The following is a 24,867-nucleotide window of genomic DNA, read 5'->3' as shown; positions in this document are numbered from 1 at the left end:
TCACGGCACAGAAAAAGCGAACGTGAGTCGTGAGCACAGAAGGCAAGGGAGGGAGGGAGGACGAGCTCCCGAAAAAGATCCGTCCTCCCATTCGCCGAGATGGCATCAGGGGTGGGCCTTTCTTGCAGGAGCGGGTTTCGCATTGGTCAGTCTTCTGGACGGAGGGCTGGGATTAGCCGCGCATCTCAAAAGACGCCCTCCGCGCGGAGGCAGGACAGACGGGTACGAAGGGCGTGGTCGGCGCTTGGTTCCGCCCCAAGCGTTTGGGCTCTGTCTAGGGGACCGTGGTTTGTACCTGGAATCACTGCTTCGGAGCCGCCGTTTGCGGCTGTTGGGCCTGCGGTCGCTGCCGCTGGCCCAGTTTGGGCGTCCGAAGCGTTCGAGGCGCGGTAGGTAGTGGACGGCGCGTGGGGATCGGGCAGGGGTGGTTCGCGGCTCTGGAGGCGGTGGCCCAGTCTTTCCCCGCCCGCACAGCCCGGCCCCCTGTGTCCTGCAGTCTCTCTGGGTCTGTGGAGCTAGGCAGGGCGGGCGGGCCTCCGAGCCTTGCATACCCCACCTGGAAGGGCACAAGGGCCTTCTGGGGGTGGGGGCGCCTCTTGCCTTCGCCTCCATTTTGCAGATGAATCGGCGGGTGAGGATCGCGGGTGAGGATCGCGGCCAGGCAGCAGGGCGCGGAGGCCAGAGGCCGGGATTGCGGCGAGGTGGGGCGGAGAGGGCGCGCGTGGCCGCGCATCCTTGCTGCAGCTCCTCTGGTGGTCTTCTGTTTTGGGAGACCTCACTTAACTCTTAGGGCTTCGCCTGTTTACCCTGTTCCCGCGCCAGGGCCCAAATGCCCCTGGAGTAAGGAACTTCGACCCAAGCTAACGCAAAGAGATCCTCTCTCACCACCTCGGGGGCATTCCCACTGGAAAGATGGAGCCGAATGATGCTTTCTTTTCGCCTTGCATGCAGCTGTTCACGGCTGCCAAGGGGAAAACGGAAGATATCCCAGTTTTATGCCTAGAAGGGTCACCCTTTCCAATTGTCATCGCTAGAACAGCTCTAAGCAGCCCAAGGGGTACATACCAAAACCTGTTTCAGGCCTTTTATAATTACTAGGTTGAGTTCTGTGTATTGTTTGTAATAAAAATGAACGGAATCCTTCCAAGGCACTTTGGATCTCACTGGGAATTCATTGGAGAGTGGGGGGAGGCAGCCTAAAGATAGCTAGCATTCATAAATACCCTAACAGTTCCAACATCTAGGATATGAAGAATGTCGTTAAAATGCATGACAGAGTGTCCAGTCAAGAAATCAAGGGTCTAGGGCTTGGTTGAAAGAAGTACAGGCCACCACTTATTGCTCTTTCTTACACCAGCTGGATCAGTCAGTTCTGGGTCACTCAGCACAGAAAAGAGCATAGAACTCAGTTTCACCTTTTTGGAAAAGCTTTCCAAAGCTCTTCCCCCTCCCCACAAATAATACTCATGTCTTTCTTTAGGCTACCTTCTATTGCTGTATTGTGGTTTCCCCAGCCCCTAGCACAATGCTGGGAACAGTGAAGGCACTCAGAGATTGGAGGAAGCCTAAAGGAAAAACAGCAGTATCCAAAAAGTTTGCAAAACAAAAACTTTAATTCTTTTAACTTGTTGGATCAATTATTCTTACAGGGTCAGGAGTCATTTGAGTTGTGGTTTCAAGTCAAATCAGACTTTGGTTCTAGTATGTTACTAACTCTAGACAAGTAATTAAACTTCCTATGCCTCAGTTTTTTGATCTGTAAAACAGGAGTTATAATAGTACCTACTACTCCATGGGTTTTGAGGATTAAATAAAATATTGACATAAAGTACTTAGCGTAGCAGTTGTTAGGATAAAAATAAACAGATACTTGAACAGATTCACTAATACTAAATATCTGTAGAGTAGTACATGGCCCTTCAGGATTTGGCTGCATTTGGTCCTCCGTGTTTCTTGATTTTTTTAAAACCATGGGTGTCCAGCCCACAGGCCCAGGTGGCTATGAATGCAGCCCAACACAAAATAGTACATTTACTTAAACCCCCCACTCTTTTTTGGGGGGCTCATCAGCTTTCGTTAGTGTTTGTGTATTTAGTGTGTGGCCCAAGACAATTCTTCCATTGTGGCCCAGAGATACCAAAAGCTTAGATACCCTGGCTTAAACTTTTTCAGAGCCCACCCCATCCTCCCTTAGTAAAAGTACATACAGGCATACCTCGTTTTATTGTGCTTTACAGATGTTGTGTTTTATACAAATTGAAGGCAGGACCCTTCAAGCAAAAAGATTACAACTCGCTTTATTGCCATCCTCATTGTATTGCCGTCGCCTGGAACTAAACCTGCAGTACTTCCAAGGTATGCCTCTGGTCCATAGAAAATAAACTCTTTATGGTTTTAGTCTCACTACCCATTAGAGATTGATGAAGTGCCAAATAACATTTTGGCAAAATTACAATAATATTGGATATACTAAAAATGTGGTCTTTTTAAAATGAGCAGAGGAGTAAATCAAATCGGGTCTGGTGTGGCTGACAAAAAAATCTTTAGGATGGTCAGTTCAGCCAGAAAGAGGCTGAGCTTGTGGAGGTGGACTTGGAGTGGCTTCTGTCCTTATAACAAATCTGGTCTCATGAAGAAACCAGTTCCTGTCTTTTAAAGTTGTTCATAAACATTGTGAATAGTGGAAGAAGTCTTCCTGTTGGTTTTAGACCTATTTGCCAGACATAGAGGTGGCCGCTCTAACCCCTAGGTCCAGGGGGATATTGACTCACTTCCAGGTGTTCCTGTACCAGTTTCTGGTTGCAGGAAACAGGCTAAGTTTTACATTTCCTTCCAGCTGTACGTCCCCTTTGCACACCAGTTTCTCTTAAATAATATGGAGTTTCCAAAACAAAACTCCTCCTCAGTTGTAACTATCACAGGTGAATTCTGATCTCTGATTCTGCTTTTACTATAGCCGCAAAGAATCTTGAATTCTTCTGAGGGAATGTTCTTTCTGGGGACTCCCATACAGCCATGACATTCTGTAATTAGCCATTAAAAACCTGACACAAGATGGGAGCTTTTTCTAGTGTCCTGTTGGAAGGATGTTAGGGACAGGATAAATTTCCTTCTGTGTGCAGGGTATAAGATAGGGACTTAATGAACGCATGTAAAGTCATAGCTTTGCTTCACAGTGCAAAAACGGGCTTACGAATCTGGTGGTTCTGAAACATTGTGTGTACAGGGCACCTAGAGATCTTGCTAAAGTGCAGACACTGATTCCAAGGCTATGGGTAGGGCCAGAGAATCTGTATTTCCATCAAGCTCTACAGTAATGTAGGTACTGCTGGTCTGCGGACCACACTTCGAATAGAAAGGGACTAACATAAGTATCTGTATTTGCTTTTCTTTAATCTTTTTTTTTTTTCCATTTTATTGACAAGAGAGAGAGACAGAGACAGACATCGACTTGTCTCACCCATTAGTGCACTCATTGGTTGATTCTTGTTTGTGCCCTGACCAGGGATTGAAACCTAACCTCAGCCTATAGCGACCAACGCTCTATCCAGCTGAGCTGTGCAGTCAGCTTTTTAGACGTACTGATAAATACAAGTTTTGTGTTTTGTGTGTGTGTGTGTTTTTTGTTGTTGTTGTTGTTTTTGTTTTTTTGTGGTATTGGGATGAAGTCTTGGATTTAGGAGCTTCCCCCTGCCATTATTCTCTTTTTAACATTTCTTCTGCTTTGTTACAAAAAAATGATTTGAGGATTCCAAGATCCTTTCCGTGTAACAAGATTTTTAATAAAAGCAATTGAGGCAGATAGGGTGAATGAAAAGAGGAAGTCCAGGGTAAGATCGGTACAAAAAATGAGTGCCTCTTGGCCCTGTATATTTTGCTTGGGTGGTACTGCAGATCTGGCCCTAGCAACCAAAGCAAAAAAGACTTTTTTTTTTTATGAGTTTTACCAATAATTATAAAGTAAAAACCAACTGGCTACTCAGTGAAATGGCTGTTCCTCTTTCTGAGGCTAGAGGGTTCTTGTCCCATGAGTTCTCTTAAGAGGTTTTGGTACTTGAGTGACATTCTTCATGGCATTTCTTGATAGAAGCAGAAAGATTATTATCAGTCTTCATATGTGGAACCTGAAGGGCCCACAGCAAGCTGTCAGCACAGTGAAGCAGTGGCCTGTAGAACTGTGTCCAGGGCCAGCCTCCCGGGACAGTAGAAGCGGTTTTTGTTCCAGGGAAGCTACTTTTCTGCCGCACTCTTTCCTGGGAACAGAGGGTCCCGTTGACTGACGTGTTCATTCCTCATCATCCTTGTTCTTTGAACTTTGTTGGATGGGAACACTCTCCTGACTGATGAGGAGGCCTTGAGAGCTTAGGGTTGAGGGGAGGGGTGGCTAGGAGCTCAGTCCTAAATTCCTTGTAGATGTGGCCATTGCATTTCTTTGAAGGCCCAAAGACCTCTCAGGACAAGTTAGAAGATTGGCCCTGCGCTGAGGTTGCCTGGTGGTCCCAGTCAGCCAGCCACCTGGTGAGAGAATGAGGGAAGGGAAAAAGTGGGAAAGAACAGCCTGGCAGCAGCCTTCGCACCGCACTGATATGGAGGGACCCAGTGGCTCCTCCTAGGGCCCTGGGGGACCCTTTCTTTGACTCAAGGGAAAAGGTAGGGAAGCAGTCCCAGGGGAAACAAAAAAGGGACAGTGGCGCTCGAGGACCCTGAGGATGGCATCGGCCCACGGCAGACACCGCTACCCCTCTGCAGGCTGGAGCCTGTTCCTTTTCGCTTTGCTTTGCTTTCACCTGCAAAGGAGAGGCACACAGCACTCATGGTGACCTGCCTTACAGAGAAAGATGGGACCAGTGTGGAGGACTGAAGGGGCTCAGGGCTTCTGCAGCCAGGGAAGGAGCAGCTGGAGTGGCGGTCGCTCCTGGCGTTGGCCTCCCGTTCTCAAACCTCCAGCTGTAGCATGGCCAGCACCCACCTGCCTCTGAGGCAGGCCTGGGCCTCTGGTGGCTGCCCCTTTTGTTGGCTTCCCCATGTATATCTTAACCCCCTTTCATGCTGCCTCCCACACAAAGATGGGCTTCTAAGTTCCAGCTCCCTTTTCCTGTCAGTCTAGTTCCCTCAAGAAGCTTCCCAGCAACTACAGTGCTGGGTTCTATCCCAACCCTTCTTTCCCCCTTTTGTTGTGGGCAGTTTCATGTTCTTAGAGAAAGAGCAGCACTGTGCGCCTCTTTGTCTGGTCTTTGGTCAGATTCTGCTGCTGTATGTGTGTGGCATTTGACACTTAAACCTTTGGCCTCCTGCAAAAACGAGTGTGGGGGCTTTGGGCCCTGAACGGGCAGGGCTTGCTGCGTCAAGCACACCTGGCTGTGGCTGGTACCGGTGGCGGTTTGTGCGTTCGGGTACAGACACGGGTCCTTCCCAGACAAAGTTGGTATAAATCAGATTGCTTCCAAGAGCGCTCATGATTTAAAGACTCCAGGGAAAGCCCTTTTTTGATATGGGGATTTCTCCCTGGCTGATAATTTGCATATTTGAATGGTTTGGCAAAGAGGGGAACATCACCCTTCCCCCCTCAATTCCCAGTCCCCCTTTCTCCACCTTAGACAGGAGCGAGTGGGAGGGAGCCCCGGCAGCTGTGACAGGACACGAGGGTGGTGCGGCCGCTGCAGGAAGGGCCAGGTGTCCAGGCTTACGGAGTTAGCGTTACCCCAGACGTGATGCGTGTGCATATTTTTACTGTAGGGCAGGAGTCAGCCAAGCCTGTCTGCATCGCTCCTAATTATATCTGGTAGGTCATTCAGCCTCTGCAAGTCCTGGAAACTAGTGGGGAGTTTTAACAGCAAAATGCAGTGACCCCAGAATATCCTGAAGCTTATGTGGGTTGTGTCTTTGTTTTGCCAAGGACAGGGCAGATCGGTGTGTACAGACCTTTCTCAGATGGGAGGGTTGAATTCATTGTTCATTGTCTGCTCTGAGGCCTCCAGTCACTCAGACTTACTGGTGTTTCCCTGTCAGGAGGCCAGCGGAAGCCCTCCCTCCCCTACCACAGAGCTGCTGGCACCAGGAACACTGTAAAATGTGTCGTCTGAGAGCAGGGAAGCCTCACGTAGCGTAGTAGGCTGTTTAAAGCTGCTAACCTGGGACATTGTGGGTCCAGCCCAGCAGGTCATTTTCATCAGTCTGAGCAGACCTTTCAATGATTTTAAAAGGAGTAAACTGTCTTTCATTGGAAGGGTGCAAGCAGAATCCCACACCTCTACCTCATTCCCAGGGGGTCAGAAAGATCGATATGTAGAATCTAGAATCTGGAAGCGGGAGCCGGGCCTTTATGTTGTTTGTAGATGTCTATCCGGGAAGTGCAGACATGGTTCGGCCCTAGGAATCCAAAACCTGCACATTTTCTAGGGTACTGTTTTCTTCAACATGATTGATGGTTTAAAAAAAAAATGTTTTTAATATGTTTATTGATTTTGGAGAGAGAGAAAGGGAGAGAGACAGGGAGAGAAACATTGATATGAGAGAGAAACAAACATCTATTGGTTGCCTCTCATACATGCCCCTGCCAGGGGTTAAACCCACAACCTAGGTATGTGCCCTGGAGGGGAATTGAACCCCTAAATTTTTGGTGTATGGGACAACACTCCAGCCAACTGAGCCACACTGGCCAGGGTCAACGTGATTAATGTTTTAAAAATGGTCTATCTACAGCAATCATTACTTTAAGGAGTCTTGCCTGATTGTCTCTACCCCAGTTGACTTCTCCCTTTTCTTCACATTTTGTAGCATCTTATGCATAATTTAAAATGAACTCTCGTGGACGACTTCTTTTTCTTTTCTTTCACACGTATCTGTCTTAGTTCTCATAATAAACTTGTATAGCGCAGCCCTGACTGGTGTGGCTCAGTGGATTGGGCATCAGAGGTCCCCGGTTAGATTTCCGGTCAAGGCACATGCCTAGGCTATGGCCAGGTTCCTGGCTGGGAACTTGTGAGAGGCGACTGATTGTTTCTCTCGCACATCAACGTTTCTCTCCCTCTTTCTCCCTTGCTTCCCCTCTCTCTAAAAATAAATAAATGAAAGCTTTTAAACAAAAAACAAAAAAACTTGTAAAAGATAGGCTGAAAAGTAGGATTTGTCAGGCAGATAAGTGAGATTATGAAGGGACTGCTTATCCAGACTGAGAAAATGCCTATAACCTGTCTTTTCAGAAGTACCATTTCCATGAAAGTCATTGCATTTCACACCTTCTTATCTAGATGCTAAAGGGCCTCTGTGAAACTGTTAACATAGTTCAGGTTTGTATGTATACTTGAAAGTAACCTAGAGGTGTCTCCTGAATAGCATATAATTCTAGCTCCCCACCCCTCAGGGATAAATGAGTATCTTCTATTTTGAATAATGAAATCTAAACCAGACATTTAAAAAATACCTTATCAAAACAGAGAGAGAGAATTTGTTTGCACCCCTCTTGCACCAGCGTTGTCTTGTCACCAAAAGACAGAGACCATTTGTTTGCATCCATCTCTTGCCCCAACATCATCTTAGACCTGCCCCATCTCAGGACCACAACCTTTAGTGCAAGGGAGCGTTGGGGGGTGAACAGGGGATTAGTGGCCACCATCAGGGCCCAACACCAGCCAGTGAGAGAGTTTAGGGATGGAGTAAGAAGTAGAACCTAGGGGCTACGGACTAAGTTCAGCTGTCACCCGGATTTTTTTAGCTCATGGGCTCAGCTCATCCCCATAGTAGTGAAAACACAATTTGCCTGTTACAAGTTTTCATGTGCAGTTTCTTAAATAGCCACAAGGTGAGGATGTGGCTCCATGAAAATCTTTGCAGGACTTTGTCACTCATCTCCGTCCCTCTCTACTAGTCTCTTCCCTCTTCTGCTTTGTGTGCCTCTGTTTTGTAACTTGTTCCCTAATTGGTTCATAAAGAGCCTAGATTTTGGAGCCACACAGTTCTAGATTGGAATCTCTCTGGGCCTTGGTTCCCCCTCTATGAAACGAGGATAAGGCCTGCTTCCCATGGGAAACTGGCATCCTCCCATGATGCTGGTGGGAGTGTAAATTGATGCCGCCCCATAGCGGGCCACTTGGCAGCCTACGCAGGAGTACGCATGCCGGTACCCTTTCTGGCTGTTTATGCTGTGGGTGTGCCAGGATGCATGCAAATGGTGTGTGCTTGTGGTGATTCATCACAGCATTGCATGTAATAGCAAAAGATTGGAAATAGCCCAATATCTGCTGGTAAGGGATTCTTAAAGTAAACAAGAGATCAGTCTTACAATGGAATACGGTATGGGGCCGTAATACAAAGAAAGAGGAAGCCCTCTGTGTATTGCTAAGGAACAATCTCCAAGATATTTTGTTTAAAAAGAAAAAGAAGCAAGGTTCCGAACAGCGAGTCCTATAGAGTTTGCTAAAAAAAAAAAAAAAAATCCTCACCTGACTACACGCTTACTGATCTTAGAGGGAGGGGAAGGGAGGGAAAGGGAGACATCGATCATTTGCCTCTTGTACGTGCCCAAACCAGGGACCAAACCTGCAACCTAGGCACATGTCCTGACCCAGAATCAAACCCACAACCTTCCAGTTTATGGGACAATGCTCCAACCAACCAAGCCAGACTGGCCAGGGCTAGTTTGCTATTTTCATGTAAAAAGGGAGGAAGATGAAATCGATTTTTGTGTTTGCCTGCATATGTATCAGGAGATGAGAGGCACAAAATTAACGAGACTGTTTACCTGTTTTCCTGGGAGTACCTAGTAGTAAGTATTTTGCTTAATTTATGTAAAAAAAAAAGAGCTACTTTTCTTCCCTCTGTTGGACTTTGTTCCTTGTAACCTGTTACACTGATTCGGACACACACACAACCCCCACGATAGCGGTGGCATTAGCTGACCCTGTGCCAGGCGTTGTTGAGATGCCTTGCGTGCACTAGTTCATTTTAGGGAGGAACAGGGACCAGGGCAGAGGTATACCTGATCTGCAGTGCATTTTATATTTGAGCCCTGAATTGAACTTCTTAAAAGAAGTGTGTTTTCCTGATTAGTTTCTGCCACATATGGTAGTCGTGGGAAGTAAACAAGAGTACATGTGAAGTGTGTGCTCTTCTCCAGGGGTGGCCTCTGAATTGGTCCGGAGCCTCGGGTGCCCCGGCAGGCAGGGCAGGACCCTCCTGCACAGGCGGCCTTGGGATAGCCGTCCTCACCCAGCTGCGTTCCCCTGGTGGGCAGGGTGGGCCCACATCCACAGCCTCCTCCACTTTCTCAGATTTCCCTGCTGCTTCCTGCTTGCCATCGCTCCACCTCCTGGTCTCTGAGGAAACAAAGCTGTTTGTGTCCAGGGCTTTGCCTTAAAGTTGACTGGGTGCACTTCAGGCAGCCGCTGAAATCCTGGGTGCCCGAGGGGCCCTTACCTCCCCTTCCAGATCCTCCCAGACCTGCGCTCCCAGTAGCAGCACTTGCCTGCACACTTAGGCTTAGGGGGTCTCCCTCTGTTCCTGAAGCCCTTAATGCAATGGTCCTATTTTCAGATCTACCTCCTACATTCTTCCCTCTCCCTTCTCTGCCCGCGGTTGCCTGGTATCTGTCTCTCCACAGCCTGCTCCTCAACCTGGAGCGTGGTTTCTGTGCTTTGAGAGGGTCCTGCCTTCCCTGCAGAGCAGATGGGCACCGTGGGGAGCACCCTGAGTTCAGCCGAGGCCTGGGCGTGCCCTGACTTGCTCTCCGGAGCAGAGTGGTCAGAGCCAGGCCAGAGCCGCCTGCTGACGGGGGCATTTTGACAACAGATCCGCAGCTGGGCTGGCCCAGGCCAGGCCTCTTACCCAGCGGGGCTGGGCTAAAGGGACAGGGACGAAAAGGTGACTTTAGTGAGGACCAGGCCTTGAAGATTTGGACCTGCACTGACCGTCCTGGGTACCTGCTGCTGGGGCTGGTACGAGCCACATAAGAGCAGAGGACACGCTGTTGTGCTCCTGCCTTCCCTTCAGAAAGGCTTGGTGCCAAGGAAAAGCTGGAACTGGACCTCTGCTCTTCTCTGAGGAGATAGCCATTATTTGTTTGTTTTTCTTTGCCTCCCCCCACCCCACCCTGCCCAAAAAAATAATAAAATGTTTTTCTTAATCATTAAAGAGCAAGGTTGTCTGGACACAGAGGTGGAAAATTGATCTTTGTCTCCCTTTCCCACTTTGTAGGCAGCTGAAGGCTTCAGGGAGCCCTGACCTAGGGACGTGTCAATGGCCCTGGGAGAAGACAAGGCAGAGCTGGAGGCCTCCATGGACACAAAGGCCCCAGCCTGTGGGAGGTGGCGCTGCGGGGAGCCGGAGGTGGACGTCCCTGGGCCTGTGAGTGGGGAGCAGCCACCACGTCTGGAAGCGGAGGGAGAGCCCGCCTCCCCTGTGTGGAGGGCAGAGGGCCTATCTGCCCCCACCTGTTGCCCCTCCGGAGTCTGCCAGCCACAGGCCAGCAACGCCAGCAGGGAGCCGGTCGCGGGTGCATCTGAGCGTGCGCTCGGTTGCCTGCTTCCTCCTGCCCGTGTGGACGCTGGAGATCTGCATTCTGTGGGAAGTCAGGTAGCTACCAAGGTAAATGGGACTGCAGGTTTACCTAATGCTGTCCTTTGGGAGTGCGTTCCAGCATTTTGTCGCCATTTTAGGTGCTTTCCCAGTCCCCGTACGAGGTGAGGCGTTGGGGGAACCTGGGTATGGTGATTTCTGTTTAACTGGAGAATTGGGCCTTGGTGTCAGCAGGGGGCTCTGTCCACAGCATCTCCTGTTCCCTAAGAGATTGGTGACCTTCTGAGAACCAGGGATGCTGTGGCCCAGACCTGCCACCCAGAGGGCTAGGCCAGGAGAGCTGAGAAAGGGGAGCCTTTTCTATTTCTGACGCGGTGTTCCGAAGGCCTCGGGGGATCCCGAGAGGAGACCTGGAGGAGGAGGGCCCAGGGCTGTGGTCTCCTGAGGGCCTTGACACTGGACCTCTTTGAAACCCGGGAAACCTGGCAAAACCTGGAGCCCCTGTGGTGGGCAGCACTGTTGCTGGGCAGGGAGAACTTCTTGGGCCTCCCTGACGCAGGGCAGCCTTGCCTAGTGGGAGTCACGTGTGGCAGGCAGTCCTGCCTGGCTCTGTGACCTCAGGCAAATCGCTGACTCTGTCAGGCCCTCAGTGTAACTGGGAAGGTGACCTGCATGACCTGCCCCTCCCAGCTCTTATATCTTGTCAGGCTTTGCTTGCCCAGACCTTTCGTGGCAATGGCTTTGATCTCCTCAGTGTCACTGTGGCCTTGGCTGCTGCACGCTGCCCCCGTGGGTCCCCCTCCTTCCAGGAGCCTCTGAGCATGACTGGGAGAAAGCAGCCGCCGGCCCCACCTGCCTGGGAGCCAGGGCGGTGGGAGGCTCAGGGGACCTGTGAGTCAGAGCTTCAGTGAGGCAGAAAGCGACTAAGCCTACTGGCTGTTTTCATGATGGGAGTCTGGTGCTTATCGTAACTCCTGTTGTGTGTTGAGTTCTCACCGTGTGCTCTTCACACACGAGCTCATTTAATCCTTGTGTCCTGAGGAAGTGGTGCCGTTACTGCCCCCATTTTACAGGCGCAGGAAGTAAAGTAGGGATAATAATGGAACCATTTTTACTGGAAGGCAGCAGTTAGGGGTTGGCACCAGGTCTCTCTGGTTCCAAAGCCCATGGCCTTAACCACTGTGCTGTCAGCCTCCCTGAAGCAGATTAAAAGTTCAAAGTGAAGAGGCTGAGGCAAATGACTCATTTTGCCAGCATTTAGTCACTGCTGGCAGGTGAGCTGAGCCGAGTGGGGTTGGGTGTGTCTTCCGTCAGTGACAAGACAGTTAAGGTTTTGTCTGCACAGAACATGCCTCTGAAAGGGTAGGCAGTGTGTTCCAGTCTCAGCACGACAGCTCCGAGCTCTGCACACAGGCAGGGTACCTGTGGAGGAAGTCCTTCTGAAAGGACGGAGGGCGGGGTCCGTGTGGGGAAGAGCCTGCTTCCCAGAGCAGGCTGCGTCTCCGGGCCTCCACTGGCTGCTCTCCGATTCTTGCGTCAGGACCAGACGCCATGTCAAGACCTCTCCCGAATATCACCTGAGCTCCCCAAAGAAAACTAGATTGTCATCTGAGGAAGAGATTCAGTTTACTTATTTTTACTTGAGTGCTTTTTCTTCCCTCTTAACCATTGCAGATGGAGGACACCAATCTTTCTGCCTCAGAGGAGCTACCTCAGACTGTGGCCGTTCCCAGAGCCACAGCTCTTTGCTCAGGACATGATGCAGATACTGAAGACGATCCATCCCCAGTGGAGTCACCTCCAGTGCTGGACCTCAGCCAACAGCCTCACATCTCAGGTTTCCCTTTCTCGTCAAAGTGGAGGTCCACAGTGAGCCCAGGGTCCGCTGCTCCTCAGTTTGCCAGCTGCAGTGCCCCTGCCTCATCCCCTGGCAGCAGTTTCCAGGGTCGCCAAGAGAAGGCAGAGCCTCAGAGTTGCTCCCTCGCCAAGGTCTCCTCCTCCCTGGAGCTGGTCGGCCCAGAGTCGGCCCCCTCTGTGGTAGGGCCAGGGCCTCAGCTCCAGTGGCCCCCACAGCCTGTGTCCTCTGGGGCCGATGCTCCTGGGCTGAGCAGGGGACGCCTATCCTTCCAAGCCGAGTACTGGGCCTGCGTGCTGCCAGATTCCCTGCCCCCTTCCCCTGACCGCCGCTCCCCACTGTGGAACCCAAATAAAGAGTACGAAGACCTGCTGGACTACACTTACCCACTTAGGCCCAGGCCTCGGCTCCCAAAGCACATTGACAGCCACGTGCTGGCTGACCCTGTCCTGCAGGACTCAGGTATAGACCTGGATAGCTTTTCTGCCTCCCCAGCAAGCACTCTCAAGTCACCCACTAATGTTTCTCACAGTTGCCCACCAGCGGAGGCCACTGCCCTGCCATTCTCTGGGCCCCAAGAGCCAAGCCTTCAGCGGTGGCACTCTGGAATACTCCAGGAGCAGGGTGGCGTGGGGTTGGCATCTTGTAGCCAGCTCGCATCTACACCCAGGGCCGCAGGCAGTAGGGACAGTCCTTGGAAGAGTAGAGAGCCAGCCCCGAGGGGCGTGAAGAGCTGGCGGCCCATGGGCAAGCCCCTCGAGGTGAGGCCTCCCCAGCTGAGGACATGGGACAGAGGGCAGCCCTCATCCAGGCCAGAAAGAGAGAAGGGAGCTAGCTGGGGTATCCAGCGCCCTGCCTGCGTGGAGTCGGGATGGAAACCAGGAGAGGAGTTGGAAAGTGACGACGAGTATCTTGCCCTGCCCACGCGGCTGACACAGGTTTCTAGCTTGGTTTCCTATCTAGGTTCCATTCCCACTTTGGTGACCCTGCCAGCTGGGGCTGCCGAAGGTCAGAGCTCCCTGGATGTGTCGGACAGTGATGGGCCCACTTCCTTCCCATCGGACTCCAGCCAAAGCCAGCTTCCCTCCGGGGCTACTGTCAGAGGGCCTGGGGGGCAGAACCACTGTTTGCTGCGCTCCTTCATCCACGCGAGGGACTCGGCAGGGGACGGCAGTCTTGTGAGCAGCCAGGCGCTGGAGGTCTCTGGACTGCTGAGGACACGCCCTTCCTTGCCAATTCTTTTGGACCCAGATTCTAAAGGGCAGTCTCCCAGGAGAGGAAGAGAGGAGGGAAAAGATTCACTCATGCAGTGTGTGAAGGTAAACTCGACATTTAAGAGGCTTTGCGTAGAGGTGTCTCGTTTCTTCCCCCAGTCCACTAATATAAAACTTAGTAACATTAAGCACATTTTATGTGCCAGGCATTGCACTGTACCCTATCCTATTTAAACTTCACAGCTCTCTACTCGGTAAGGACTATTCTTATTTCACAGAGAAAATGGCAGCGAGAGGTTAGGCAACCTGCCCACTTAAAATTAGCAAGGGCTGGAGCCTGAGCTCTTAACCACTACCCCAGGCAGCTTCCCAAGGCTCTTGACCTTGAAGAGGTATGCTGCACAAGAGTTTGTGTTCAGATGCCTTTAGGAAACTGAGTGAAACAAAAGTAAGTGCTCTCTTGACTGCGAGACTTCTCAGAGCTTCAATTTAATAAAGTGGTGTAACGGTAGAGGATTATGGACCACCCAAGAATACCTGGAGATAGAATAATAATGCTACAGGGAACAGGATTGTCAGCATCAGGGAGATGTGAATTTGAATCACAGCACTTTTTGGCATTTAGCTCAGTCTCTTTAAGTTTGCTGCTTTTCTAAAATATGGACATGTGCCACTTTGGGGTGCTCTGTGGGTTAAATGAAATAATCCAGGTTGAGGGCTTCGCGCAGTCCCTGACACAGGTATGTTCAGAAATGGGGCTCGCTCTGCACGCACACGGGGGAGTCCCCCCCCCCCAGGTGAGCACGTGGATCCTGCATCTGCGGCCAGCCAGGTGGCCATGTGTGTACCCGTGGCTGATGCCACAGGTGGTTCCTGACACTCAAGGAGGGCTTTAACCTGCTCGTGATGCCCCGGGGGTGATTTGATCTGTGCTCTGAAGCCGGTAGGATAGATGGTAGCATGTACCCTCCTTTGTGATAGAAGATTGAGAGGGCGAGGTGAAGGGCTTGGCTCACAGCTCCCCCAGGGAGCTGAGGGGCCCTGCTCCCCAAGCAGGGCAGAAGCACAAGAGGGACATGCAGCTTTAAGGCAGTTGTCAGCCTTACATTCACGTTAGTCTCGGTCATTTATTTTATGTCCACACTTTTCCCAGAAACAATCTGATAGCCGTGGTGCTGACCCAAACCCCGGATTCTGTGGCTGGCCTGTTTGCCGTCCCCGCCCTCACCTTTTCTGCTCTGTACCCCGGGCAGGGCTGGCCTTTCTCAGCCTGTCATTTTTGGAGTCACAGCGGGCTGAGGGGAGACAGAACCAAGGTGGGGCTGTTGCTGTTGCCCTGGTGGAGGTCTGGAATCATGGGGTGGGAACAGGCAGGGGAGGAGAGAGGAGACTAGAGCCTCAAGTGAAGGAATGCTCTGGAAAGGTGCACAGCCCATCTCGGAATCCCCTGGATATTTTTAGCCTTTTGAAAATGTAAACACCATGTGTCTTTTATTTGTCTGCACAGACGTTTTGCTGTCAGCTAGAAGAGCTGATCCACTGGCTGTATAACGTAGCAGATGTTACCGACCACTGGACTCCACCCAGGTCCAGTCTCGCAGGTCTCAAGTCTTCCCTGCAGCTTTACCGGGTAATGCATGGTCCTGGCTTTTGGCTGTTGACTCATGAGAGGGGTGGCTACGTTACGTGATTACAAAGTAATGTAGCTCAAATAACTGATGCTCAGCATGTTGTGGCTCAGTTGACTGTTACCTAAAACCTAAGCATAGGTCCTTTTCAGATTCTTAACGCTGAAAAACTAAGATGTAGCAGTTATTTCCTAGGCCAAACAGAGTTTGGAGAAAATATATTTATCAGTCAAAAGTACTGGTGGGTGATTTCCAAGGTAATTTTCCAAATGTCTCAGGGATTGGTTAAATGTAGATCTGCACTAATAGGTAGTCAGCACATGTGGCTATTTAAGTAAAACTGAAGATTCCGCTTTCTCGGCTGCACTAGCCACATTCCAAGTGTTCAGTCATCACATTCGTCAGATGGCTACCACACTGAACAGTGCAGAGAGAACATTTCCATCATCACAGAGTCGTATTGGGCAGCACTGACTGGTATTTAAGTATCTGAGTTGAAATTGTACTGATTCCAGAGTATACACAGGGCATTTTGATGGTATTTAAACAAAGTACGACTCAGTTTGCTTCTCGTGTGTTTAGTTGGGAGGGGGAGTGCCTCTTTTTAAAAGAAAATGAGGATTTCCTTTAAAATGTCTTTAATTGTGGTGCTGATTACGACGTTAGATCAAGTATATTTACGGTGACAGTTTGTGCCTGCTGTTATGGCATAATTATCAATACGTCCCCCTTCATTCCCAGAAGTGTTGTGAATTGGATGATAAATTACACAGTTATCCTAAACATAACATTCACCTTGACTGAACTACCCATGGCTTCTAGCATGTCTGGTTGGCCGCATCTTTATAATCTCTAGTGAAGAGCAGGAGTATTTGTGGTGTGAGCCTGATGCTAGTGTAGAAAGGGTTTTCTGGGACAGTTCTTTGAATTGCTCCCATGTTAGAACCTAACCGTGTGCCTTTAACAGAAGAGGGTGTGATTTACAAGTGACTGAGCCAGGGGCCACACTAGGTTAAGCTGAGCCTAGAGTTCCCACCACACCCAGGCAGAATGGAGGACCTTTGTTTTCCAACTTGGAGCCAAGTAAAATTTCAGGGAGGGGCCTCGCCTGGGTGGGCCAGCTGCCCTACACTAGTGGGATTGCTATTTCCTGCTGTGTGGAGAGCTCCTTGCCCAGAGTGCCCTGAGAAAGGCCGACTGTGAGGGTCTTCCCGTGTACAGGGTCCACCCCAGGAGGCCCAGGGGCAGCACCATTATTGGGAGAGGAAACTGGCCTTGTGAGGCTGACCTGGGTGGCCCTTTCGGAGTGCCTCAGCCCTGCCCCCGTCGGAGCAGGTGCCAAGTAAAACTCCATTCCCTCCATTGTGTCCCTCATTCCCTCCTGTGCCTCAGCTTCCAGACTAACCAGAAACAACTAGCTTGCTCTGTGGGTAGAGCTGAGATCTGAGCTGTGGGTTACCTACCCCTGCAGGTCAGTGAAGCCTAGCCCTCTTGTGTCACCCATACAACTGTGGGACCACACTGTCAACCCTTCCCCACAGAATGATGCATGGCTCTTGCATATGTATGAGCTACCTTGACCCATGCTTAGATGCTTAATATAAGCCTGAAGGTGACTGTGACTCTCATATATTTTATCTTAACACAGCGCATTTGCGGCAGCACATAAACATAGGTATTAGGGCTGAAGACAGGAATATGTAAATCCAAGAGTAAAATTGTAACTTCGGAATGTGAACTTAAGTTTTGCACGCTGTACTAAAAGTGGTCCTCAATTTGACTTATACTTCTTAGCCAAAGGGACATCAAAAATAGTCAACTACAAGGCTTGATACCTGTGAGGGAAAAACAGATGAGCTGCTTAGGAACCTCCCAGCTTCCCTGATGCCTTCCCAAGGCCTAACATCCACATAGAATAGGACACTGACAGAGGGCAGGGATAGAAACAGCAGTCCCTGTGGTCAAGATAGCAGCATCTCTTGTGGCTGTTGCTTTCTAGTTCCACTAGAACAGAAAACTGTTTCAAGAATCCCATTGCCCTGTGACTTTAAAGAGAACCTACCCTGTGAAGCGTGAGACAAGAAGGAAGCCCTGACTCCAGCTGTCGCTAAGGCAGCCTCCGCCAAGGAAAAGGAAACTTCTGTCAAACTGTAAACGGGAAAAAAAGGACTGGCTATTTATCTTGGGCTCAAAAGAGGTGAAGTTGAACTAGTACACTGTTTACTTGGAGAATCCAGAGAACCAGCGGGTTTACCTTCCAGGTCAGAGGAGAATCAAGCTACCCTACGAGGGATCATTTTGAATAACTTATAAAGCAATAATAATTTTTTCTTTCTTTTTCTGATGTGCTTTAAGCAATTTAAGAAAGATATAGATGAACACCAGTCCCTGACGGAGAACGTCTTACAGAAAGGGGAGATTCTTCTTCAGTGCCTGTTGGATAACACCCCAGGTGAGAGGCTAGAGGCTTTGAACACAGCCATCCTGTCAGCAGCAGGTCCAGGGACCCCACTCACTGGTAAGGAGCCCATAGTGCCAGGCCCCTCACACAGGCACCCATTGTTAGCAGCCCCTCACGTCATCACCGCCCCAGGCCACACCGTGAAGCAGTTGCAGTCACAAAGCATAAGCCCCGTAGACATTAGGTGTCCAAGCGTGTGAGACACTCTTGTGTCTGCTTTTATCTTTTCCTGGCGGTGTGCTGGGTGGGAATGCGGCTTCCAGCTGTCCTTTGGTTTCGGCTAGGGGGTTCCGGCACAGGCGGAACCGCTGTGGTGGTCTGCTTTGGGGAAGAAGTTGTGTCAGGATTTAAGACACAATCTATTGTGAGGGCATTGACTGAAGGAAGCAAGTGAACTGATGAGGGGACAGGCTGGACCGTGGCACACAAACTAAGCTCAAGCCAGTTTTGTAGGGTAGGTTTCCAATGTAGGAAAATGTGAAAACCACAACCCTCTAAGGATACATTAAAGCGTGCATGGTGCAAGGATTTACGGTCATGCTGCCCTTGCTGGGGGCAGAAATGATATGGAAGATAAGCTAGGAGAATGCTAGGTTAAAGCAGTGAAGTGTTGGATCCCTAAAAGCAGCACCCTGATTTCCTGTAAGATGGAACATCCAAGTGCTGAAAAGGCCCATCTATATCGTGCCTCAAATGGGGAGTGAAATGGGGTTTATGCTAGAAGCAAATAGCATAAGTAAAGCTGGGCAGGACCTGCAGGCTTGAAGGGCAGTGGGGTTGCACTTTCCTGACCACAAGTCGTTAAGCAGATGCGCATTAGGGAGGTGGTAAGGGACAGTCTCAGCCTCAGCACAATGACATCTTGGAGCACCTAATTCTTTGCTGCGATGGCAGCTGTCTTGTGCAGGGTAGGATGTTTAATAGCATCCCTGGCCCCTCCCCGGTGATGACAACCTAAAATGTCTGCAGACATCACCACATGTCCCCTGGGAAGAAAAATCACCAGGGCTGGGACCTGAATGAGCCTTGCAGGGACTTCCAAGGCGTAGTGCTTACCAAGGCGTAGTGCTTATCCAGTGAATATGAGAGACTTTTGCAACCCCCTGCCCTTAGGAGGCTCTTGTTTTGGCTCTTCTGGTTTTCTCTTACACTAGTGTTTTTGGTTTATGCCAAGCTCCTTCGCTCTCTGTAATTACACCAGCATTTTACTGAACACTGTGTGCCAGGCACTGCTAAAGGAGTTGACATCAGACTTTTTTCATTTGCTCAGAGCCCTGTGAGATGGATACTGTTACGGGGCTCTCCTCAGTGGAGTGGTGAATTTGCCTTGGGTCACACAAGGAGTGGCAGCCTGGCTCCAGCCCCTACATGCTGGCTCCCCTGCTGTGGTCAGTGTTTGGAGGTGCAGGGGCCTGAGCAGGAAGGAAAGGAGCTCAATACCAGGAAACTCTTCCCAGAGACCACATGTAACAATGGGCCTCTTAAAAGTTATGGGTTCTTTGATATTCATTTAAAAATCAATTAAGTAAAACTTCTCAGCGCTTAATTTGTATGTATGTATTTATGAATGAGGGGGAGAGAAACATCAACGCACAAGGGAATATATTGATCATTGGCCTCTTGTACACACTCCAGCAGAAGACCAAACCTACAACCCAGGCATGTGCCCTGACCAGGAGTTGAACCGGCAGCCTCTTGCTTTGCCCAGTGGCATCTAACCGAGCCACACGGGCCAGGGCAGTGCTCAATTTGTAATAAACACACCCCACTTCGCCTTTCTCTCAAAGGAGTCTAGAGGTATTTTACTGCCGAAACAAGAGGCTTTTGGGGTTTCTGTGGTTTTTAGATGTGTATCCAGGCTCTTTCAGATTGACTCTGGCCCACCCTCAGCTTGGCATAATCAGGAACTTTACTGTTTGGTGAAAGTCACAAGTTCCCCTCGATACTCACAGGGCTTTTGCGGCCAGATGCAGGCCTCTTGTCTGCAGGGCATGCTGCCCGAGTCAGGAGAGCCCTCGCAGACACTCCTCCCTGAGCCTGCTTTCTCCCTCCGTCACAGTATAACTTCAGGGGCAGGTGGAAGCTAAATTAATTCCCCCGCCAAAATGTCCCCTTCTCAGACTGCTGCCGAAGGCCCCCTGTGGAAATGTGGCAGGTCTGCACTGCATTTAGTGTGTGAGTTGACAGTCCTGTCTCACATGCAAACTCATCAAATGGCTGCAATCTACATGCATCCAGCTCAACCAGGCCCCTGTAAAATTAAAACATAAATACCTCACTGGGAAAAATGACTTTATTTCCATTCCTAGCTTTTCCTTTTACTGGATTTCAACTGAACATCTAACATCCTCAAATAAAAGTTCAATAAAGTAAAGGTCCCCTGAATTCCACTGAGAGCAGATAGGACTGAGTAAAGGTCAGGTGAACGTGGAGGGGAGAGCCGATCCCAGGCGCCCTCACAGGGGCCCTGGACTATGCCCCCTGGCCCTACCCTTCCAGTTTTCATAAGTTGTAAGGACAGCACTCTGCCCTGATGACTGATGTGGCATCCCTCACGGCTGATCTCAACACAGCCAGCCTGTGCTTCTGCCCGCCCATCAGCATCCTCTGCAGATACGCAGCTTCCCCTTTCCCTTCCGCTGCTGGCAGATGTTGCAGCTGTGGCAGGAAACTAGGGAGAGTGTAACACAGCTGATAAAGGCACAGGAAGCTAAACTAGCCTTTGTGTTTAACAAAGGAAATAAAGTTTTTAAGAGAAAAAAAAGCAAGCCTGCTGTGTGGGATGCACTGTGAACCTAGCCTGTCCCATTCGGTAGGAGGGAGTCTTGGCCTTACTAACCATCTTGTCTTTGCCAGCTTTTAGATAATTTTCTTTTGAAGTCTGTTTGTTTAGGACACCCAAAAAAGGGTTCACAAGCATTCCCAAATGTTACCCGACTACCTGTACACATACTAAATGACAGTCCCCCGGCTGATAGGACCTGGTAACAGGACCCTCATCTGGGTATGTTGTTTTGTTTCATTTAATTAGCCTTCTGCCCTACAAGCTCTGGGTGTGTCCTGAATATTCCCTCTAAAAGTTAGACTGTGTCTCCGCCTTTTTGTGTATTAAACGTAATTCCAAAGTGGAGGAGCCAGTGAAATTCTCTCAGCTTTAATCAGAAGTTACAGATCTACTAGTGCAATAGCATTTCCTGGAGAGTCACTGTTAAGAGCAGAAATTATGAAACTATTGCTGTGTTCCTATTTTGTGTGAAATGATATATCCTTGCATTTTCTTTTGAAAATAACTGGAATGATTTTTCTTGGCCTAATTGCTTTAAACCTCATTTGTTAGTGTTAAAGGATGTTCTCAGGAGGATCGCAAAGCAGCCCAGCGAGCTGGAGAGCCATGCGGATCACTTGTATGACACTCTCTTAGCCTCTGTGGACATGCTGGCTGGTTGCACCCTCATCCCTGACAACACACCGATGGCACACAGGAGTGCTGATGTGACTGGGATGAGCCTGGTAGGTACAATAACCCAGTGCTGGATTAGGGTTCGGAGCTCTTGCTCTAACATTTGGCTGTTTCTTAGAAGCTTGAGCCAAGAGCTATTAAATAAGATGCTAGGAGAAGACCAATACCGAGAAAGGAAGACGCTGCCATTGCCAGGCAGAAGCTCGGGGGCCTTCCTCTGGTGATTAAGGCTCACTGTGGTGCTTCCCGTGCTGCCTGCTGAGGACTAGCATGTCCCATGGCCCCAGTAAAACTGAACCTATACCTACTTTTTTGTGTCTGTACATCTAAACTTCAGGTTCTTCTCACCCAATTAATTTGGTTCTCTCCATCTCCCAGCAACTGTTGACAGCACCCAGTGCCTAGAGACACAGAATTACTGATAACTCCCCCTACCTCACTTTCCCACAAAGAACGAGGGGATAACTGGGGACGACATGCCTGGAGACCTGAGAGTACAACTTTCTGTTGATTATCTGGAAAAGCTGTATAGGAAATAATAACAAAGAGGAAGTGAGGGAGCATAGATGGCTGGTACCCACTTTGGGATAACTGGACCTCCCTCTCTCTGAAATTGCCTCTCCAACCAAAATGTACTTAACTCAGATTTTCCAAGTTAGAATTCACTATAGACAAAAGAAGGTAAAGGATAAAATCCAGGTATGTCAAGTGCAGGGAGTCCATGTATTCCTATCAAAGAAATTTGCACAAGTCGCTTTTTAGTTCTAAAATGAATGCAGGTGATATTTGTTGTCATGTCTTACTCAGCAGCATTCTGCTTATAACAGATGTTTCTCTTTCCCTTTCAGGCGTCTTCTCAGGCAGAGATGTAACCTGTTTCCCAAAACTTGACTGGTGGGAAACTTTCAGGAAGTCCTAGTAAGAGCCATTTAACGTTGATATTAAGGGGGAAACTTAATGTACTAGCTTTAAAATGCCTTTCTCTTCCCTGAAGTAAGGGGCTACTGAGTTACCATTTTTATTTAAAATGAATCCTTCCAAACTAAGATTCCTTTGGTGCTTCTCTGCGAAGAGCATGTGACTTTGCCGTTTTTGATAAAATAATGCTCAAAGGCTTATATGTCCTTCCTCCCTCCTCTACCTAATTAAAAAGAGCAGACTGAGCTCTTAAACTAGTCCACGTGCTGAGATCATTTAAATGCTCAGTACTCTCAGGCATATACATAGAAAAGGACCTAAGAGACTGGAAAAAAAGTGAATGGTTGGCCAGGAACTTGGGTCTTTTAATAAAACAAAGCTTAGACTTATAATCTCTTTGAAGATTTTTAGAAGAAACTTTAACTCACCAAATTCTTAAGACGGTTCTGAATGACTAGGACCTCTACAAATCAGCCTGGGCTGTCAGGACCTTCTGTCATCTTCAGGGCTTAGGGGTCCATCTCCCTGCCTAACTGTCTTAAAAGAAAAAGCGCAGGAACTTTGGGAGGTGCTATGGAGCTTCAGCGAGGGTCCCTCTAGGAGGATGCACGCCTCCATTCTAGTCTGGTGTGGAAGAGTAAGTCCAAGGCTGGGGAAGGGAAGGGCATGGACTATCCAAGGCTGTCAATAATGAAGGAAAAAAGGGAAATTTTTTGTTGCTTGGGAGTTGACCTACTCATAGAAATAAATCTACAGATTAACCACTGAAAGTATCAATTCTGTAGCTTTTTAAAGCAAAATGATCACCTGTTGCTGGTGTAACCACTGATCCTGCAGAAACAAAAATCACTTAGTTTCTATTGAGCCATAAACGAACATGGAGAGAGGAAAGCACATTTCTCCCCTTTATTTTTGGTATTACAGTAAAGCTAAGACTTAAAGGGTCTTCATACTTACGAGATAAGCACTTAAAGACCCTTTTTCAGACTTCCAGATTCTCATTTGAGGAAGGTGCTTAAAAAAGTATCTTCTAAGTTTATAAAGAGATGAGCAAGTCATCTTTAACCAAAAAAAAAGGGTGATGTTGAAGCAGTTACTTATAAGCAGACTTCTGATTTCCCCTCAGAACAAAACATTTAAGACTTTAAGACTTTAATTTTGGAGGCTGAGCCACATTTTTTTTTTCTTTTAAATCCCCACCAGAGGACTATTTTTCCCCCCATTGCTTTGGGGGGGGGGGGAACGCATCAATATAAAAATGAAATATCAATTGGTCACTTTCTTGTACCTTCTCCAACTGGGAATCGAGCCCACAACCTTTCAGTCTCTGGAATGATGCTCCAACCGAGCCACACCGGCCAGGGTTGAGCCACATAATCTTACCATCTCACCCACCTCCATATGAACTTAAGTTCTATTGTTAAATGTTTCTGCTTTAGAATTTCTAAGACTTCATAGTCACTGGAAAATTATATTAAGTTCAGTAGTAGATATATAAAAGTCAGTATTTCAAGTGCCTGCTGCTGCTGTGGTATCATTTACCATAATGCTTAAGGGCATGATCAGAATTAAAACCCTGTATTAAGATTCTGCCCATAACCTTGATTCTAGACACAGACTTTAATAGACAGAACGCCTCCTTGGCAAGTAGCTGTAAATGTAAAATATTCTTAACAGCCTAGAACTGGTTAAAAAGGCAGTTATATCTAATAGCCTCTGTTTTTAAGTTGATGTATTTTTACCTTCTCTTTGATGTGGCTATAAATTGGTACATGCCTTTCCACTGAGTATGAATTAGGAGTTAAACCTAGTTATTTACTAGTATTTGATAGGCATGAAAGAAAGTCGATTGGTTAGCAAAGAAAAACTGAACATGACAACGCTATAGAAACAACTGGCCATTGTTACCGTAACTGAATGCTGCATATGCCATTCTATTCCCATTCAACCTAGTAAATGTAATGACAGGAATTTTCAGAGTGTTTTATTTCAAATACCCCATTTCCCAAGAAAGTACTACTTTACCTAGAGATGAACTCAAGATTTTTGTTCATCTCCTTTGAAATAAGGTGTGACTGAAGGGTGCTTATTCTGGACTTAGCTGTGAATGCCATGGAAGAGTATCAACACAGCTGCTAATTTCATCTTCAGCAGTGCTATAAAAAGTTGAAGACCTTCCTTTAAACTGAAGCTGACACTGTTTCAGCCTAGGAAGATGTCAGCAGCATTTCCATGAGCAAACATGGCCAGGTTGATTCAAGGAGCCTGGCTGGCCAGTACACATTGTTACACATTATTAGCCTTAAAGACACCAGTGGTATACAGTGACCTAAGTGTGGTAATGAAATGCCAACTTTACTTGTAGTAAAATTTCCTAGTAATCCCTTTAAATAAATAGAATTTAAATCCACCAGGAAGTTGCAGTACTAGGGGCCGTATTGGCAGTTTCAAGATCTGAGTTCTTACTGCAGCTCCATGGCTAAACTGCAAATTGGAGACAGTGTCAACACAGGGCTGTTTTGAGGCTTACATGGGAAATAAAGAGAAGGGTTGATGTAAAATACATCATGCAGTGGCAACATGTATGTATGGTAAAGGAAAATTCAACCAAATGACAAAGGATAGAAAGTCACTGCTCAGACCAGAACGGCTGTCATTGTGCACGGACTTCTCAAACTAAACTGCTTAGGTTTAACTTACTCTTCTGTAAGCTGATTCATGGCAGCAACTTAACATATACAATACAAGTGATAGTTTTCTTTTATTAAGTGAACAGATTGTTGAAGCAGACAGTAGCCTTGAAATGTGTGTACTTGAAA

At 48.5% G+C, this 24,867-nt stretch overlaps 1 protein-coding gene across 2 annotated transcripts; it reads left to right on the top strand.

The window, feature by feature from the left end:
- Positions 1 to 213: 213 nt before the first annotated feature.
- CEP68 (centrosomal protein 68) lies at positions 214 to 24,867 on the top strand. 2 transcript variants are annotated; one of them, XM_054586882.1, is made up of 7 exons: positions 214 to 389; positions 10,192 to 10,581; positions 12,187 to 13,686; positions 15,089 to 15,211; positions 17,565 to 17,661; positions 21,008 to 21,180; positions 21,979 to 24,867. In XM_054586882.1, the coding sequence occupies exons 2-7, from the start codon at positions 10,234 to 10,236 to the stop codon at positions 22,000 to 22,002; spliced, it is 2,265 nt and encodes a 754-aa protein (XP_054442857.1). In that variant the 5' UTR covers positions 214 to 389; positions 10,192 to 10,233; the 3' UTR covers positions 22,003 to 24,867. The 2 variants fall into 2 exon arrangements, with proteins under 2 accessions (XP_054442857.1, XP_054442856.1); XM_054586881.1 differs by lacking the exon at positions 214 to 389 and adding an exon at positions 9,716 to 9,932.

Source organism: Pteronotus mesoamericanus, unplaced genomic scaffold, assembly GCF_021234165.1.
Source record: "Pteronotus mesoamericanus isolate MK-2021 breed Mesoamerican mustached bat unplaced genomic scaffold, CSHL_Meso_final contig_98, whole genome shotgun sequence".
In the NCBI taxonomy this organism is placed as follows: Eukaryota; Metazoa; Chordata; class Mammalia; order Chiroptera; family Mormoopidae; genus Pteronotus; species Pteronotus mesoamericanus.
This window is presented reverse-complemented; position numbering and strand designations above follow the sequence as displayed.